General features: G+C 40.9%; 1 protein-coding gene across 2 annotated transcripts in view; it reads left to right on the top strand.

Moving 5' to 3' along the window:
* The window catches only part of mpped2a (metallophosphoesterase domain containing 2a), a 183,304-nt gene that overhangs the window by 24,578 nt on the left and 137,473 nt on the right, over positions 1 to 21,253 (top strand). For both annotated transcript variants that reach the window (XM_048607239.1, XM_048607240.1), the window contains exon 3: positions 8,007 to 8,188. In XM_048607239.1, the coding sequence (XP_048463196.1) occupies positions 8,007 to 8,188 (182 nt within the window). The remainder of the gene's footprint in view (positions 1 to 8,006; positions 8,189 to 21,253) is intronic.

Raw genomic sequence — 21,253 nt, 5'->3', positions numbered from 1 at the left:
TCCTAAGACTGTGCAACACTAGATTATAGGCACAGGTCTCTTAGAGTGGTGCTTGAAGAAAACACCTTCTGGTTTGGGCATGGGTGTTTCCAACTGTTCCATGATTGCCTGCCTTAGACAATGTCATCTTGCTTCAGAATTGTTTTGGCACAGCAATTCATTTTCAGACCTAGGTCAAGTAATGTATGTGACTGCCTAATGTATCAGCAGTCTAATGGACTGCATTCATTTTGCTACTGTGGAGTCATGGTAACTAGACTGACAACTCATTGCTGCAAATTGATGATTCATTGAACGTGAGTGTGCATTCAGTCTCTGACTGAGACCATGAGGGGTATTGATTCCGGTGGAACCTTCGTATTGTACCCAAAACGTGGGTACGCAGTTACATCAATGCTGTCGGTGTAAATTGAGTGCACAACTGGTAGTCCATGCCAACCAAGATTCCCAAACTCAACTCGTCCCGCTTGCCTACACTTGGCCCATATCCTTCTAAACCTGTCCTATCCAAGTACTTATCCAAATGTCTTTTAATCATTATAACTTTACTTGCATCCAGCATTTCCTCTGGCAGTTCATTCCATACACTAACACTCTCTGTAAAAAAAAAGGTTGCTCTTCATGTCCTTTTTAAATCTTTCGCCTCTCAGTTTAAAAATGTTTCTAAGTTTTGAACTCCCCTACTTAAGGTGAATTGCAAAGGCCTTTTCCCTAATCTCTGCCTCTCACGATTTAATAAATCTCTATAAGGTCATCCCCTCAACCTCCTATGCTCCACTGAAAGAAGTCCCAGCCCATTTTTATAACTCAAACCCTCCATTCCCAGCAATGTCCTGGTAATTCTTTTCTGAACCGTCTCCAATTTAATAATATCCTTCCAATAACAGGGTGACTAGAACTGCAACAGTACTTCAGAAGAAGCCTCAACAACGTCCTGTACAACCTCAACATGACATTGCAACCCCCATACTCAAAGGTCTGAGTAATGAAGGCAAGCATGCAAAATGCCTCATAATAAAAGGATATGAATTAACTTGCCACAACCACTTTCCTTCCTAAATTCCATCAGGGATGGAGCCTCACGAATGGAGCCTTAATCAATAATTGATTCTGTTAGATGTTAGCTGACTGATTCTTTTGTTTGTGTTGTGTGCTTTCTCTTACAGAGATGATAGTCTATCAATGATACAATCCTGAACATTTTAGGAGAATCTTGACTGTTTTGCAACTGATAGTGATAAGAGTGAGAAATAGCTTGATACTTTTGCAACATTCAGTCTGTTGTTTGAAATAGGCTAACTTCTCTGCTGAAATAACAAATGAAGGAATAGCATTGAAAGAGCATTGTGCTTTTCTGTTGACAGTGCTGAGACTACAGTATTATCACAGAGCATAGGGGGAGGCTAGTTAGTATATTCAGCCTCTGTGAAAAAACTTTCCCAAACTTTCTCTACCCCTTCCCCATAGCCCTGCAGATCTTTTCTTTTTCAAGCATTTATCCAGCTCTCTTTCGAAAGTTCCTTCTGAATCTGCTGTCATTAGCCTTCCATACTGTTATGATCCCAGCTAGTGGTAGTACTGGTCAAGTTATCCTGTAGAATGAAACTTGGCTTAATAGATTATGTATTTTTTTAGTTGGTTAATGGGATGGTTAGACACTTAAGCTTATTCTCAGGCAGCAAATGTCCTTCAACAACAATTGTAAGTTTATTACATAAAAGAAAAAATAAACAGACAAAGCTACATGCTTTAGAAGACGGTTCGAAAGAGCTTAATACAAACATCAAGTCAAAGTTTTAGCCACTTTTCCCAGCACCATCTGTTTCAGCGACTAATTCCTAGAGAAATTTAGAGAGGCTTGGACCTTCTGTTCTGAAGTCAAAATTAAATTAATTGTCTTAATCTGTTTACTCTGCCTGTCCATAAATCCAACAGTATAAACATTTTATCCTTATAAACCACAAAGGTTCTTAACAGCATTTGACTACAGTTCCTTGTCTTCTTGGGATTGATGTACTTAGGTCACTGGCCAAATGACTTTCTGACATGTTTAAAAAATATTCAGATAACTGACCAAAATCCATTTGTCTTTAATATTCCAAAAATTATCAAATATATTCAATATCTTTGTCACACCATGATGCATATAGTCTGTTTTCTTCATGGTAATCTTATCCGAAAGACTACGTTCTGCTTCTGAGTTAGGTGTTTGAATAAGTTTGGAGCATTCTGTCATTTTCACCATATTCTCGGAAACTTTCCTGTTTACAGTTACTACTGAATCTGCTTTCACGATTTTTCAAGCATTCCATATTAGAACTTGCTGAATAAATTAACTTCACAGCATCTCCCTGCTTGATGTTTTTGCCATTTACCTTAACTCTGTATATCTTGCCTTTGGGAGATATTTCTCCTTTTTTCCTCATCACACACCTCTTGTTATCACAACTTAATCTTCTTCTCTTAACTCCCTTTGTTGTAAAGAGGACAATGACATGTACTTATCAAACCATCTTCTTCTCAGGACATGTCAATTTTGGTTACCATTGTAAAGTTTAAAAAAAAATGCAACAGCTAGTTTCCAAACCGCAATTTGACAATAACCAGGTAATCTATTTTTAATGATGCTGGTTGAGGGATAAATATCAGACAGGATCAGGGAGAACCTCTCTGTTGTTTTTAAATGGTGTGGTGGCAAATAAAGTCACAGTTTCATGGCTCTTCCAAAAGGTGGCATTTGCAATAGCGCAGTACTCTGCAGTAGCATCAGCTTGAGCCTGTTTAGTGGAGACTTGAGCCCACAGTCTTTTTGACCCAGCAGTGAAAGAGTACTACCCATTGAGTTGCAGCTGGCAAGTGGGCAGGCTACAAGGCTTTTACCCTTTTAGGAAGATGGCCTGAAGGTGATACTATCAAGCTATAGTGGATCGGAAGGGTAGAGTGTCTGTAAATTTGAAACAATACTTCAAGCTAGGCCACAGCATGCAACAAGTGGATGCAGGCTCATGCTAGGGAAAAGCAAAGGTAGGATTTATGCTAACATTTTCTTTTACATAATGATTGATCAACGCATGGAATGATTTCTAGGTTGCGACAAAAAACATGGGAGTATTGAAGAAACCACTGGGTGTCATAATGAGACAGAATAGAAATTTACATATCAGCATTGAGATTGAGAGCAGGAGTAGCCCATTAAGCCCTTCAAGCCTGTCCCACCATTCATTATGATCATGGCTGATCATCTAACTCAGTATCCTGCTGCTCCTGCTTTTCCTCCGTATTCTTTGATCCTTTCAACCCCAAGTGCTATATCCAACTCCTTCTGGAAATCGTACAATGTTTTCGCCTCAACAGCTTTCTGTGGTTGCAAATTCCACAGGCTCACCACTCTCTGAATGGAGAACTTTCTCTTGGTCACTGTCCTGAACAGTTGACCCTTTATTCTGCCATTGGGAACATCCTTCATGCATCTATACTGCGTAGTCCTGTTAGAATTTTATAGATTTCTGTGAGATCTCCTCTCATTCTTCTGAACTCCACTGAATATAATCCTAACCAATGCAACCTCCCCTCATACATCAGTCCTGTCATCCCAGGAATCAGTCTTAAACTAGGGGAGGCGATGGCCTAGTGGTATTATCACTAGACTAGTAATTAGGAGACCCAGTTAATGTTCTGGGACCTAGGTTTGAATCCCACCATGGCAGATGTGGAATTTGTATTCAATAAAAATCTGGAATTAAGAGTCTAAGAATGACCACAAAACCATTGTCAATTGTCAGGGGAAAACCCATCTGGTTCACTAATGTCCTTTAGTGAAGGAAACTGCCATCCTTACTTGGAATGGCCTACATATGACATGTGCAATGTGATTGACTCCAACTACTGTCTGGGAAATTGGGGATTGGCAATGAATGCTGGCACCTAGCCAGTGATGCCCACATCTCATGAATGAATTTAAAAAAGTCTTTGTTGCAGGCCCTTAGTAACAAGGAAATCCATTCTCACGTAGGGAGACAAAAACTGTGCACAATTTTCCTAATATGGCCTCACCAAAGCTGTCCAATTGCATCAAGGGATCTCTGTTCCTGTACACAAATCCTCTTGCTATGAAGGCCAACATTTGCCTTCTTTACCGCCCTGCTGCACCTGCATGCTTATCTTCATTGACGGCTGTACAAGGACACCCGGGTCTTGCAGTACTTTTCCTTCTCTCAATTTTTTTTAGAATCCCTACAATGTGGAAACAGGCCATTTGGCCAAACGAGTCCACACCGACCCTCTGAAGAGCACCTCACCCTGACCTATTCCCCTACCCTGTCCATGAAACCCTGCATTTCCCACGGCTAACCCACCAATCCCTGAACACTATGGGTAATTTAGCATGGCCAATCCATCTAACTTGCACATCTTTGGACTGTGGGAGGAAAGCCAAGCACCCGGAAGAGTCCCATGCAGACACAGGGAGAACATGCAAACTCCACATAGACAGTCGCCTAAGGGTGGAATTGAACCCGGGTCCCTGGAGCTGTGAGGCAGCAGTGCTAACCAGTGAGTCACCATGCCACCACCCCCATACTGCCCTCAAATTATGCTATTTATAGCATTCAGATAATAATCTGCCTTCCCGTTTTTGCTACCTCACATTTATCCACATTATATTCTCACACTGAAGCATTTCTGCATCCTCCTCACAGCTTATGCTCCCATCCAGCTTTGTATCATCTGCATTTTTGGGGTTGTTACATTTAGTTCTCCAATCCAAATCATGAATACGTACAGGGAATAGCTGGGGTCTTTGAACTGATCCCTGCAGTTCCCAATAGTCAATACCTGCTTTTCAGAAAAAAAGGCCTGTTTATTCCTATTCTTTGTTTCCCATCTTAATACATTATCTCCAATCCCATGCACTTCAATTTTACGTGCTGATCTCTTATGTGGAAATTTTTTGAAAACCTTCTGAGCCCAAATAAACCACATCCACTGGCTCCCCTCATCAACTGTATTAGTTACATTGCGAAGAATTCCACTAGATTTGTTGAGCATGATTTCTCTTTTGTAAATCTGTGCTGACTCTGTCCAATCCTGCCACTGTTTTCCAAATGCTCAACTATTAATTGTTTTGTAACTGCATCTGGTATTTTTCCCTCTACTAACATCAGGCTGACTGGTCTAAAATTCCCAATTATCTCTGACCCTCCCTTCTTAAATATAAGGGTTACATTAGCTACCCCCAATTGGTAGAAACTGTTCCAGCATCTAAAGAATCTTGGGAAGATGACCATCGATGTATCCACAATGTCTAGGACCACTCTTGTAAGTACTCTGAGATGTAGATTATCAGGCCCTGGGGATTTATCGGACTTCAATCCCATCAATTTCCCCAACACCACTTCCCCAGTTTGCATCGGTAGCTCTGTTTCACTAAACCCTATGTTCCCCAACGTTTCTGGTATGTTATTCCTGTCCTCCTCTGTGAACACAGAACCAAACAATGTATTTAGTTGGTCAGGCATTTCTTTGCTGTCCATTATGAATTCCCCTGTTTCTGACTGTAAGTGACTTACATTTGTGTTCAGCAATCTGTTTCTCTTCAAAAAACTGTAGAATCCTTTAGTCACTTTTCATGCAAGCTTACTCTTGTACTCTATTTTCCCTTTCTTAATCAATTCCTTTGCCCTCCTTTGAGTTCTAAATTGCTCCTAATCTGCCTAACCAACATGACATCCCAACTCCCATACTCAATGCAATGACCAATAAAGGCAAGTGCACCAAGCATCTTCTTCACTACCCTGACTACCTACAACTTCACTTTCAAGGAACTATGCATCTGCACCCAAAGCTCCCTTTGTTCGACAACACTTCCCAGGACTCTATCATTAAGTCCTGCCCTAATTTGCCTTTCCAAAATGCAACATCTCACATTTATCTAAACTAAACTCCACCTGCCACCCCTCGGCCCATTGGCTCATCTGAACAAGGTTGCGTTGCAGTTTAAGGTAACCTACTTCGCTGTCTACTATATCACCACGTAAGCTCTGAAGAAGAGTCATCTAAATTCGAAACGTTAGCTTGCAGTCTCTCCATGAATCCTATCTGACCCACTGTGATCTCTAGAAGGTAAGTATTGCACATGCACAAAACAATAATAGTTACATCTAGGATATGTTTTAAATATTCTAAAATGAGAACAATGAATCTGAGACAGATTGGCCAAATATACAATGAAGCCTTATAATTTAGAAACTCTTTGCAAAAACTGGATGTTAGGCTCTTGGAATATTGTGTTCAATTCTGGTCTCCCTGCTATAGGAAAGATGTTGTTAAACTTGAAAGGGTTCAGGAAAGATTTAAAATGATGTCAGGGTTTGAGAGTTTGAGCTATAGGGAGAGGCCTATTAGACTGTGTCCATTTCCCCTGGAGTGTCAGAGGCTGAGGGGTGACCTTATAGAGGTTTATAAAATTGTGAGGGGCATGGATAGGCTGAATAGCCAAAGTCTTTTCCCCCAGGATAAGAGAATCCAAAACTAGAGGGCATAGGTTTAAGGTGAGAGGGGAAAGATTTAAATGAGACTTATGAGGCAACTTTTTTCACACAGAGGGTTGTGTGTGTAATGGAATGAGCTGCCGGAGGAAGTTGTGGAGACTGGTGCAATTACAGTAATGAAAAGGTATCTGGATGGGTACATGAACGGGAAGGATGTAGAGAGATATGGGCCAAATGCTGACAAATGGGACGAGATTAATTTTCGATATCCGGTTAGCTTGGATGAGTTGGACTGAAGGGTCTATTTCCATGCTGTACAACACTATGTCTCAGGTCCGTTTTTTTTCTGACCAATCTGTATGCCCTTCCCTTGGATCTAATACCATCTCTAAGTTCTCTTGTAAACCGTGGTTTGGCTACCTTTTCCGTTTCAGTTTTGCACCAGACAGGAATGAACTCTTGTTGCAGTTCATCCATGCACTCTTTAAATGTTTTGCTATTGCCTTTCTACTGCCATCCTTTTAAGTAATATCCCCAATCCATCATAGCGAGTTTGCACCTCAGGTAATCTTTCTCACTATTGCATTAATTTCCTGTTTAACCAGCAATGTAACTCCACCGCCATTTCCTTCTTTGTCTATCCTACACAAATTCTGAATACCCCTGGATATACTCCTGAATACCTCAGGAATCTGAAACACTCCCCTCACCATCTCTTCAACCAAGTACTCATTTAATATATCCTGCTGTTTTTCCTCTGCATTACACACTGGTAGTAATCCTGAGGTCACTACCTTTGAGATCCTACTTTTCAACTTATTTCCTAACTCCCTACTTTCTGCTTTTAACACCTCATCCCTTTTCTTAACCTATGTCATTTGTACCAAATGGATTACGATGAGACAAAAGGTCTTACATTGTGATGAATTCTTATTTTTTTTTCCTGCTCTTGTAATTAAAAACAAGATTCTCCTTTACCTTAACAGCATTCTCTGAGTAAATTTGAAATGTAACCTTATTTTCTGTTATTATTATGCTCCTGCAGCCTTTAATGGGTTAATAAATCACATGTTCTCTTAAAATTAAAACAGGCACACAATGCTGTCATGGGCTGAGAAACCTTTCCTGGTATAAAAAAATTGAATTGATTTCTCCTTGTCTGAAAATGTTAAATTAATTGTTGAACAGCATTGGGTGCAGTTTCTGAAGTGACTTTAATTAGAGTATAATTTTTAATGAGGTATTGTAAATCATTTGTAATTGCAATTTAATTTATTAAAAAAGAGGACATGGATCCTAACGCAGCCCATGTTTTAATTCCCGACTCTTTGACTGACCTCTGTGTGTGTGCGCGCGCGCGCAAGTTATCAGTGGAACATTTTTGCAATTTAAAGGTTAATTAATGCTAACGGGTCTGCATTTCTGTCTGGACTGGTCACTAATGAGCAAGTGGCAGCTATATTAATGTCTTGTTAATGCCATGATTTTGTCTCTTTATCTTATTGTGCATGCACTCAGGGTTGACCCTGTCCCATATGACACTCCGAAACCAGCAGGCCACACACGATTTGTCTGCGTCTCAGACACACACTCCCGAACAGATGGCATTCAGATGCCGTATGGGGACATACTGCTTCACACGGGTGATTTTACAGAGCTGGGACTCCCCACGGAGGTTAAGAAGTTCAACGATTGGTTAGGTAAGAGTCCTTCTTTTTTCCTCAATCGCTCTTTGTGACCCTAATTAACCTCTGTTGTACAAATGCCATTCACAATTTTGATAATTAAATCAAAGCGTCTAATGACTACAGGTCGCTACAATGGGAACGCAGGATGCTAGTAACAAAGTTTTTATCTTTCTTTTGCTTTCCCTGTTGCCCTTCCCTCCACCCCAATGAAGTATTCTTCATAAAGATTATCTTATTATAGTCACAAACAGTTGAGAGAGGGGTTAGGGAGGTTGGGGCTGACATAAGGGAGCAGCTAAGTGCCTCATGCAGGTGGGGAGCTGTATCTCAAACATTTATTTTGTACTTACGCCCTGTCCCAAATTATTGAAGATAATGGGAGGAAAGAAAACGCCCCCCCCTTTTCCAAGTTAGATGTTGTTGCATTTAAATGGAGAAATGCACTCTGATAATTTTTTTTCCCTTATCTGAAGTAGCCTCTCTTCCCATGGGATAAAAGACTATTTCTTCTTGAGTTAACATATCAGTTACCCACTTGAAATTGTCATGAATTGAAGGAGTTTCAAGCCTTGCATGTCTGGTTTAAAACCACTGCCCAAGCCAAGAAGAAGACCTCTTTGGAATTCAAAACAGTGTGTGAGAATGAGATATTGGACATTCAGCTGCTTCCATTATTCAATGAGGTCATGGAATATTTGTACCCTAACTGCATCTTCCCGTCTTGGCTCATATCCCTTAATGCTCCTGTTTGTACAAATCATTTGATCATTTGACATAAAATGATTGCTTGAGTTAGCACCTGCTGCTTTTTCCGAAAGATCGTTCGGCCCAAGAAGTGTTTCCAAATTTCTTACCTGAATTTCTGCCTAAGATTCTATGAGTTTGCCTTCATGTTCCTTTGCCAGTGGGTTTGAAGATAGTGGGGAAAGATGGACACCTTACAAAATCTAATGAGCGGCCTTCCCACCACTTACGCCCTCTCACCCCATTCTGTTAGGAATATTTATGGGGCATGGAACAGAGGTAGTTGAGGCCTGCCTATTCTAGACCCTTTGAGACCATTAAGCGGCCAGCAAATGGTCATTTGTAGTCCTCATCCCACCACAGCCAGTATTGGTGGGTGTGTCCCTATCCCAGCACTGCTTGTCTATATCTTGGTAAATTTCTCCATGCCCTATGACCCTCTCCAAGCTCAGTGTTCTTCTGGCCTCTTGTACATTCCATATTCCTTCACCTCTACCATTGGTGACCATGCCTTCAGCTACTTGGGCTCTAAGCTCAAGAATCTTCCCACCTCTCCCCTCTCTCTCCTCATTTAAGATACGCTTAAAAACCTATATCTTTCATCCATCATTTGGAAACCTATTCCAATGACTTTGATACAGTCACAGATTTGGCTTGCTAGATTCTCCCATGAAGTACCTTCAAGTGTTACACTGCCTTAAAAGTGCTATACCACTGCAAGTTGTTGTTGCTGCTGTTGCCCTAAGGAATGCTTTGTCCCTGACCTGTTGTGCCAGTGAACTGATGCTTTGCAATGATGCTGCTGTGATAGTACCAGTCAGTCTCACTGAGAGGGGCAGGGGCCAGGGTGAGGAATGGGAGTGGAAGGGGAGGCTCACTGGATGGAGGGGGTCAGTCCTGACATTGAAATGATACAGAGTGACAAAGAACAAAACAAAGAACAAAGAAAATTACAGCACAGGAACAGGCCCTTCAGCCCTCCAAGCCTGCGCCAATCCAGATCCTCTATCTACACCTGTCGCCTATTTTCCAAGGATCTGTATCCCTCTGCTCCCTGCCCATTCATGTATCTGACCAGATACATCTTAAATGACGCTATCGTGCCCGCCTCTACCACCTCCGCTGGCAACGCGTTCCAGGCACCCACCACCTTCTGCGTAAAGAACTTTCCGTGCATATCTCCCTTAAACTTTTCCCCTCTCACTTTGAAATTGTGACCCCTAGTAATTGAGTCCCCCACTCTGGGAAAAAGCTTCTTGCTATCCACCTTGTCTATACCTCTCATGATTTTGGAGACCTCAGTCAGGTCTCCCCCTCAACCTCCGTCTTTCTAATGTAAATAATCCTAATCTACTCAACCTCTCTTCATAGCTAGCACTCTCCATACCAGGCAACATCCTGGTGAATCTCGTCTGCACCCTCTCCAAAGCATCCACATCTTTCCTGTAATGAGGCGACCAGAACTGGACACAATACTCCAGATGTGGCCGAACCAGGGTTTTGTATAGCTGGAGCATAACTTCACGGCTCTTGAACTCAATCCCTCTATTAATGAAAGCTAACACACCATACGCCTCCTTAACAACTCTATCCACCTGGGTGGCAGCTTCAGGGAACTGTGGACATGAACCCCAAGATTCCTCTGCTCCTCCACACTGCCAAGAATCTTTCCGTTAACTCTGTATTCTGCTTTCAAATTTGTCCTTCCAAAATGAATCACCTCACACTTTTCAGGGTTAAACTCCATCTGCCACTTCTCAGCCCAGCTCTGCATCCTATCAATATCCCTTTGTAACCTAGAACAGCCCTCCGCACTATCCACAACTGGACCCACCTTCGTATCGTCCGCGAACTTACTAAACCACCCTTCCAATCCTACATCCAAATCATTTACAAAAATCACAAATAGAAGAGGACCCAGAACAGATCCTTATGGTACACCACTCGTAACTGAGCACCATGTTGAATATTTTCCGTCCGCTATGGATTTAGTTCCATATTCAATACGATCATGGCTGATTTTCCACTTAGTACTCTGATACCTCTTTCTCCTCACACCCTTTGATCTCTTTAGCTACACGAACTATATCTAACTGCTTCTTAAAACATTCAATGTTTTGGCCTCAAATGCTTCCTGTGGCAAAGAGTTCCGCAGTCTCAGCTCTCTTTCGGTGAAGAAATTTCTTCTCATCTCTGTCTTAAGTAGCCAGTCCTTAAACCATGTGACCCATGGTTCTGAGCTCTCCGATCACTGGGAACATCCTCTATAGGTTTACCCTGTCTATTCCCGTTCGAGTTTGGGCCACTGTAACAGAAGCAACAAATGGTTAATGAAAATCCATAGAATGGAAACTTACCAAATTCTACCAGTACGGGTAAGCAACAGATGTAGCTTCTTGTCTTACTTATAGTAAGTTACATTATAGATCATAGAATCCCTACAGTGTGGAAACAGGCCCTTCGGCCCAACAAGTCCACACCGACCCTCAGAACATCCCACCCAGACCCATCCCCCTATAACCCACCTAATCTACACATCCCTGAACACAATGGGCAATTTAGCATGGCCAATCCACCTAGCCTGCACATCTTTGGACTGTGGGAGGAAACCGGAGCACCCGGAGGAAACCCCCGCAGACACTGGAGAATGTGCAAACTCCGGCCTCTGGTCCAGCAATGCACTGATAAAAGACTGTCATCCCTGTTTATAAATTCTTCCATTGTCTTGCGCTTTCCTATCTTTATAACTAAATATAGTCATCAGCTCTCCATGTGTTTAGCTCCAGAATCCCCTCCCAAATCTCTCTTCTCTCACTGTAGCTCTGCCCCTTTTTACTCATTAAGATGCTCATTAGAACTGACCTCTTTGACCAAACTTTTGGTCACCTGCTGTAATACTTTGCTTGCATTGCTTGGTGTCAAATTCTTGCTTAATAACCACTCCTGTGAGGCATCTTGGGATATTTTACTACATTAAAGCCATCCATATAAATATCAGTCATTATAGTTCCCCCTCATCTTTTTGATTCCCATTGGATAATGCACAATAGGGCTCGGTTTCTCTTCAGTGCTTAGGTACTGTATTATTGGTAAACTGGGCAACAGAGCAGTGCACATTTTTATAACACATCCCTCCTACAGTACCTGTTTGTTGTCTGCCTGTGAGCTGATTTATACTCCAGCCCCGATGAGAAAATATCCTCACACTTCCCCCCTCCCACTTTTAAATACGTAACTGTCTTGTGGGAAGTTCATAGTTCTCAATTTCACCAAATGGAGACCATTATTTTGGAGATTGTTTTAACAGGCTGTACTCATCAGTTACCCTCCCCCATCCCAGTAAACAAACAGGTGAATTGTTGCTTTGGGTGACTATGCCCAATTGTTCTTTTATGCTCATGATCGAAGGCCTTTATTGCACATTCAATGCCTGTGAGCTAAAAGGCTTTTACGCTGTTAGTGAAACAATGGGAATGCACCAACGAGTGGTGGGTTGTGCAGTGTAGTGTGGTGTTTGCTAATACTGCCGTCACTTTTTAAGTGGAGAGCTGCATTTGTTCTCCTTAAAGAGCAATGGAAAACTACTATTCTCGTTGTGATTTCTATTGTCATGTAGCCAGAAGCCCATTGCAGGTTGTGAGAAATTTATGTAGATGGTTGAACATTACACAATAGAAGATTTTTGGTAAGAAACCAGTGGCTGGTTTCTTCAGTTAAATATTAGTCTTCTCTTCATTCAGGTTATCTGTGAGTAGAATTTTGATCAGTGATTGCAAGGTTAGGTAGGCTTCATGTGAATGTTCAATTTATTATTAACAACAGCGAGTTGTGATTAGACAATGGAGTTGTCCATTTCCAGTGATTTTGTTGTTTCAGTATCATGTAAAAGAAGTTGGGAATTGGTAGCATGGTGGCAATGTCACTGGCCTGATTATCCAGAGGCCCAGTTTACTGTTCTAGGGACATGGGTTCAAACTCCACCAAGTAGATGGTAAAATTTAAATTCAGTTAAATCTGGAATTAACAGCTAGTTTAATGCGACTATATAGACATAGTTGTTTTTCATATAAAAAAATTAGGTTCGCTGATGTCCTTTAGGGAAGGAAATCTACTGTCCTTGCCTGATCTGGCCTACATGTGGCTGCAGGCAAACAGGTATGTGGGTGATTCTTTACTGCCCTCTGAAATGGCCTCACAGGCCACTCAGTTCAGTAGCCGTTACCTTCGGACAACAGATATCGGCCTTGTTGGTAACACCCACATCCCATGAAAGAATAAAGAGAAAGTACTTCTAAGATGGAACCACAGTTGTAATGTCGAAGTGCACAGCCAAGCATCAAACTGCAGTGTGATAATGACCAGACAATCTATTCTACGATATTGATTGAGAGATCAGTATTCTGCAGTCTTTGTGCAGCCCATTTAAATAATATTTATCTTCTTTATTCTTCCTGCCCCTAGTGCCTAAAATCACATTTTCCAACATCATATTGCACATGCCAAAGTTATGGCCTACTCACTCAACCTGTCTATATCCCTCCGTAGACTGTTTATTTGTGTCATCACCACTAGTTGCCATCCCAACTATATTTGTATTATCCGCAAATTGGTGATAATACATGCATTTGGGTCATCCAAGTCATTAATGTATATTGTAAATAATTGTGGCAATAGCACTGATCTCCGTGGCACTCCGTTCGTTACTGGTTTCCATCCTGAAAATACCCCTTCTGTCCAAACCTCTGCCTTCTATTAGTTATCCAAGCTAATATTCTATCCCCAACACTCTTATCTTATTAAGTAACCCTGTGGTGTTTGTAAGACACCAAATGTTTGGAAATCCAAATATTTCACATCCACTGGTTCACCTTTATCTATCCTGCTTGTTACCTCCTCAATTAATTTTAATACGTTTGTCTGGCATGAAGCCATGTTGACTGCTTGACTAGATTACGTATTTTCAAATGCTCTGCCAACACATCCTTTATAATAGATGCTAACATTTTCCCAATGACAGATATTAGATATCTATCGATATTTTGTCCCCCTCCCTCCTTAAGATATTGATGTGGTTAGAATAGAATCCCTACATTGTGGAAACCAGCCATTTGGCCCAAAGGGGTCCACACTGATCCTCTGCACAGCATCCCATCCAGAAGCATCCCCCTACCCTGCATTTCTGTAGCTAACTCACCTAGTCTGCATATCTCTGAACAATATGGGCAATTTAGCATGGCCAGTCCACCTAACTTGCACATCCTTGGACTGTGGGAGGAAACAGGAGCACCTGGAGGAAACCCACGCAGACATGGAGAGAATGTGCAAACACCACACAGACAGTCACCCGAGGGGGGAATTGAACCCAGGTCCCTGGCGCTGTGAGGCAGCAGTGCTAACCACTGAGCCACCACGGTGCCCTTAAATTGTAAATGATTCCATGGCACCATTTTGTAGAAGATTAGCGTAAGTTTCCCTGATGCCATGAGCAATATTTATCCCTTGATCAACATGATTGTCTGATCATTATCTCATTGCTGTTTGTGGGATCTTACTGTGCATCAAATTGACCACCATGTTACCTACATTAACATAGCGACTGCACCGCTTTATGGCTGAAAAGCACTTTCAGACATTTTGTGGTTGTTGAAAATCTCTTTACAAATGCAAGTCTTTTCTTTAAACTACATTTTCCCAGATTCCATTTACTTGCGTGTAATAAGCCTTTAGTTCTGTACATACCATGTGTGTCATGATATGGTGTGATTTTCAACAAAACTTTAGAAGCTGTACTTAAAATATTAAATTATCTGCCAGAAGTCTGTCCTGCACAGAAAATGGAATCACGTATTGACATATTTAAAAATAATGTTCGATTGCACTCAACTGTAGTTTGAACAATCAACCTTGAGAGTGGCAAATGTAATTTATTTGCAATAATTGTATTTTGCTTTCTGACTGCTCAATATACAGTAAGCTGATTTCAACCTTCCATTTCTTTTTGATTAGTGAAAAAGTGCCACTTAAATTGATCTGTGATGCACACAGGGGATATTCCAGAATTTCAAAAACTGAGGAATGGCTTTTATTATTAAATTGTAGAGGATTATGCCAACCTCTGCTGTAGTTTCAGGCTACCCTAGTATCTCACAAAAAGAAGTTAAGTCTATAACTTGTTTATTAAGGGAAGGTATTAAGGCTTTTTTTTTAATAGTGTTTGGCCTTTAAGCAGCTGAGAGTGTAATACACTGTTTGTCATCATATTATTAACCCATTCACTTAGGGAAACTGTGGAAAGTGATATTCTTCCTGCTTGTTCCAGATACAAAGAAAAATCTTCCTGACTGTAAAAGAGAATTGCCTCAGAATGAGATTATTAGTCACATAGCAACAGAAGAAGGCCATTCAGCCCTTTGAACCTGCTCTGTCATGCAATTAGATCATGTCTGATCTATATCTTTATTCCAATTGCCTGCCTTGGTTCTGTAATACTTAATCCCCTTTACTAACAATAATCTATTGACATCTCAATCTTGAAATTATCATTTTGGGGAATACATTTCCCAATTTCCATTGCTTTTGGAGTGAGGAACCGTTTTCTGACCACACCTGTCCCTGTACTTTAAGCAATATGGTTCCTCCTTTCATATTCTTTCCCCACCAGACGAAATATCTATGCTATCAACTCTTTTAGTCGTCTTTAATCACTTCAGTGGTATCATCCCTTAATTTTCTAGACATGAGGCAATCCAAACCTAGTGCGTGTAACTTGATTTTGTAATTTAATCCCATTAGCCCTTGTGTCATTCTGCTGGATCTACTGTCCACTCCCTCCAAGGCCAGTATATACTTCCTAAGATGTGGCGCCCAGAACTGAACACAGTTATTCCAGATAGGGTCCAACCAGACATTTATGTATCTGTAGTATATCTTTCATCCCTTATCTTTAAGGCCCGTTGAAATAAAGGAATTAGATTTTTAAATTTTATGTTTATTTTAATTCTCAATATATTTTGAGGTTGCATTTTATCTGATTTTGACACAGGACACTTTCCTCAGCCAAGGAGGGTTCATTGATAATTCTGGATTATATTTATCAGGTTTTATGGGTCTTCCGATTACACAAGTGAGCTTCCTCAGTCCTGAGCTTTTTTACTTTTGAAACTTGGTTTTCAAAACTTCCTGCCGATTCTTGCTCTATTGGTAGGTTCAGGGCTACTGCAGCTGCCTTGCTACAATAGGTAGATTGAGCTGTTATCAGTATGGTAGTATAATGGTCATGATATCTCGCTAGTAATTGATGGATTGCTGACTCTGTGTCCCACGTTTTAAATTATATAAATCTGGTTATTGCTTTCGGAATAATGAAAAGTCCAGATACCATGATACTCCAAAGAGACCTTGGCGCCCAGATACACAAATCATTAAAAAGTCACACACATGAGAGAATAGTCAAAAAGGTTAATGGAATGCTGGCCCTTGTATGTAGAAACTAGAATACAAAGGAACGGAAATCATGCTTGAGTTGTACAAAGCCTTGATTACATCACACCTTGAGTACTCTGAACAATTCTGCGTGCCATGCCTGAGGCAGGATATATTAGTCTTGGTAGTGCAGCATAGATTTACTCTTTACCTAAGAAAGGATGTACTTGCCGTAGAGGAAGTGCCGCACAAAGACTGATCCCTGGGACAACAGGTTTGTTGTTTGGGGAGAGATTGGGTTGACTGGCCTGTATTCATTGGAGTGGGATCTCATTAAAATATATAAAATTCTACAAGGTCAAGACAGACTGGATGTAGGACAAAATTTCCTCTGGTCTGGGGTGTCCAGAACAAGGAGTCTCAATCTCAGGATAGGTAGTAGGCTATTGAGGCAGAATCGATTGGTGGCCAAATGACCTAATTTTGATCCTGTGTTCTTTGTGAATGATGCTTGGACTCCAAAGATTACATTATACAACCTATGGTTGTATTTCTTAGAATTTAGAAGGTAGGTGTGATTTGCCTGAGGTTCTGAAGATGCTAAGGGAAGCAGAAAGGGCAGCTAGAGTGAAGCTGTTTCTGCTTGTTGGGAATTCTAGAACTGGGGGACATAGTAAACAAGAGACAGACCTTAACAGGAGTGAAATTAGGAAATACTTCAATAGACAAAGGCTGCTAGAAGTTTGAAATTCTCTTCGGCAAACTGCTTGGGGTTCCAGGCCACTTGTTAATTTTAAAGGGGAATATTACAGTTTTTTTTGTTAATCAAAGGTATTCAGGGTGAAACAAAAAGTAGAAATTGCTGGAAAATCTCAGGAGGTCTGGTAGCATCTGTGGAGAGAAATCAGAGTTAATGTTTCAGGTCCAGTGACCTGTTTTCAGAAGAAATCAATGTTCCATTCCATTTGGGCTTCCTGAGTGAATACAGGCAACATTTCTGCAACCTCCTCCAGCTCTCTGAGATCTTCTGCAGCTCCTTCAAATCTGGCGTCCCGTGCACCTTTAATTCTGCCAGACACTGCCGCAGAGTTTGAATTCCTACTCTGTTCATCACAGATTGTGAACAGATTAGCAATCAGGAGTCGTGCCCGTTTATCTGATGTTTCTCTCTTCACCATTTTCACAGAGATATTATTTTGTTTGAGATAAGCATTCAGAAAGACCTTACATTTCTATCATGCCATTTCGAATCTCGGACTGTCTCAAAACTGCCTTTCGAGTGTAGTCACTGCCAAAAGAAAGGTAAACTTGACAAGCAATATGTCGGCAGCAAGATTTCACATACAATAATGCATTAAATGATCAGATTATTTGTTTTAAGTGAAAGGTAAATGAAGTTACCAAGAACTTCTAGAATGAAAAGCTTGTTGAAGTTTGGAATTCTCTTCTACAAATCCTAGTTGGTGCTTGATCAGCTGTTATTTTTTATAATTGAGAATGATAGATTTTTGTTTACCAGTTATTCAAAGATGTGGGGAAAAGATCAGCTTGTGGAGTTAGGTCACAGTTCAGAATGATCTCATTAAATGGGATATCAGACTCCTAGGAGCATAAATGACCACCTCCTCATGTTCGTATCATTAAAAGGTTAGCCCCTCTTGCCCATAACCCAATGCCTTGCAAATGTTGCTATTTTAAACTTTTTTTTTGAATCAGCCTCGATCACGCTTTCAGTGGAGGTTTGTCACTGTGTCAAACTCAGCCCTCTAATGCTTTAAAATGAAGTTTCATCTGGTGAAAGGAAAAGATCCCACGGCACTATTCTGATGAGCAGGGACGATTCCTCTGTTGTCCTGGCCAACATGGATCACTCGGCCAACAACACCAGATTATTTCATCATTTTGTGTCATTACTGCTTGTGGACAGTGGCTGTACACAAATTGGCTTCCTGTATTATAGCAGTGATTACAATTTAAAAGTACTTCATTGGCTGTGAATCGTTCTGCAACATCTTGAGGACGTGAAAGACACTTTTTTTTTAGTTAGAACTCAACACCTACAACATAGGGCAGACTGTAATGACCATGCTCCAGCATCAGGCATATTTCAAATGGTCTAACTTGGCCATTCTGCTTGTTTGCACTGGCTCGGCTAAAAATATCCTCATGGAAACGCCTTAAAAAAATTGATAAGCGTTACAAATAATTATACATTTTGTCATTCATTGAACTGCAGAATGTTTGCAGCAAACCGTATTGAGTTGATGTGAAATTCTCATGTAACAATACAATTCTGTCTTTTCTATATTGCATTAGTGAGCCTGCAGATATACCGTTACTTGATTTAGGAATTCCCCAACCAACAATTCTGAAGGTGTCTAGGTTCAAGCTTCCATTTTCTCTGGCTAGTGATTCATTTATACAGAGTTTTTTTAATAATTCAGTGCAAAACACTGAGAGATTTGAAGCAGCTGAAGTGCTGGCTAGTGAACCCGGAGAAATGAGAGACATACAGTGGCTTCTTCTAGCAAAGGCAGAAACTACATATAGAAGTCTGCTGTCTAACTGTGCTTGTGCACAAGGCTTGTTAGATAATCTTTAAACTGGGACAAAAGTAGAGGAGGACCGGGAACTTTCAGGCAACAAAGAGCTCAGCATGTGTCCAGGATGTTGCAAAGCCTTTGATGTCAACTTAATTACTTTACAAGTTTCCTCACAAGATGTAGTTTACCAATCCAGTTTTGACCACCAATCCTTTAAAATAGCCTTTAAAATTTACTGCTTTGACCAACACCTGTCCCAGCATCTCCTGATATGACTCAGTGTATTTTGTGTGATGAGCACTGGTCATTTGTTTTACTGTGTTCAAGGTGAGCTTGTGATGGTTGTTGTCTTGGTTAGCTCAGTTGGCTAGATGGCTGGTTTGCTGTGTAGAGTAATGCCACCCATGTGGGTTCAACTCGTGCACCGGCTGATGTTTCTGTAGGACTTTGTTCTTAATCTCTCCCTTCAACTGAGGTATGACAACCCTCAATTTAAACCACTACCACTTGCCTGTCTCTAATGAGAGAGCAGCCCTCTCCTTACACAGTACCCAGTCTAAGATGGTCTGCTGTCTGGTTGGTTCCCCCATGTATTAGTCAAGAAAATCATCCATAAACACTCTAGGAATTCCTCCTCTATGGCATTATACAATATAATTGGGATTGCGGAGACATAGCTGCAGGGTGACCAGGGATGGGAACTGAATGTCCCAGGGTATTCAGTATTTAGGAAGGACAGGCAAAAGGAGAAAGGTGGTGGAGTGGTATTGCCGGTTAAAGAGGAAATTAACACGATAGTGAGAAAGAATATTAGCTCTGATAATGTGGAGTCTGTATGGGTAGAGTTGAAAAATACCAAGAGGCAAAAAACATTAGTGGGTGTCATATATAGACCCACAAACTGCAGTGGTAATGTTGGGAATGGCATTAAATGGGAAATTAGAGATGCATGTGATAAAGGAATATCGGTGATCATAAGTGACATTAATCTGCACATAGATTGGTCACATCAAATTAACCACAATGCCATAGAGGGGTGGTTTCCTTGACCAATATATGGAGGAACCAATTAGAGACCAGGCCATCTTAGACTGAGAAATGTGTAATAAGAAGGGAATCATTGCCAATCTAGCTGTGCGAGACCCCTTGGGGATAAGCAACCATAATATGATAGAATTTTTTATCAAGATAGAGAATGAGGTGGGAGACTAGAGTGATGAATCTTAATAAAGGAAGCTATGAAGATATGAGGTGTGAGTTGGCCTTGATAGTTGGGAAGAGTTACTTAAAGGGATGACAGTGGATAGACAATGGCAAACATTCGAGGAATGCATGGGGGAACTGCAGCAACTGTTTATTCCTGTCTGGCACAAAAGCAAAATGGGTAAGAGGAAATTAGAGACAGTATCTGATCCAAGGAAGAAGTATACAGATTGGTCAAGAAAAATAATATATCTGAGGTTCGGAAGCAGTTTAAATTTCAGCAAAGAAGGATAAAGGAATTGATTAGGAAGGGGAAAATACAGTACCAAAGTAAGCTTGCAGGGAACATAAAGACTGACACGAAAAGTTTCTGTAGGTAAGTGAAGAGAAAGAGATTGGTGAAGACCAATGTACGTCCCCTACAGATAGAAATGGGGGAATGTATAATAGGGGATAAAGAAATGGCTGAGCAACTGAAAATATACTTTGGTTCTGTCTTGACAAAAGAGGACACAAATCAGGTACCAGAAATGTTGGAGAATGCAAGATTTAGTGAGAGGAAAGAATTGAGGGAGATCAGTATTAGTAAAGGAATGGTGCTGGGAAAATTGATGGGATTGAAGGATTAAATCCCTAGCGCCTGATAATCTACGTCCCAGAGAATTTAACAAAGTGGCTGTAGAAATAGTGGATGCATTGGTGGTCAGTTTTCCAGGATGCTATAGACTCTGGAACAGTCCCTGCATATTGGAGGGTACTAATGTCACTCCAATATTCAAAAAGGGAGGTAGAGAGAAAACAGGGAATTACAGACCAATAAGTCTAACATTGGTAGTGGGGAAAATTCTCGAATCCAATATCAAGGACGTTATAGCGGAGCATTTAGAAAGCAGTGACAGAATCAGTGTGGATTTATGAAGGGGGAATCATGCTTGACAAATCTGTTGGAATTCTATGAAGATGTAACTATGACAGGGGGAGCCAGTTGATGTGGTATACTTGGACTTTTAGAAAGCATTCATCAAAGTCGTACATAACAGATATTTGTGCAAGATTAAAGTGCATAGGATTTCGGGAAGTGTATTGAGATGGTTAGAAAACTGGTTGGCAGAGAGGAAATAAAGAGTAGGAATTAATGGGTTCTTTTCAAATTGGCAGGCAGTAA

Source organism: Rhincodon typus, chromosome 17 (genome assembly GCF_021869965.1).
Source record: "Rhincodon typus isolate 14 chromosome 17, sRhiTyp1.1, whole genome shotgun sequence".
NCBI classification, from domain to species: Eukaryota; Metazoa; Chordata; class Chondrichthyes; order Orectolobiformes; family Rhincodontidae; genus Rhincodon; species Rhincodon typus.
The sequence above is the reverse complement of the archived record's forward strand: the minus strand, read 5'-3'. Positions and strand labels throughout refer to the sequence as shown.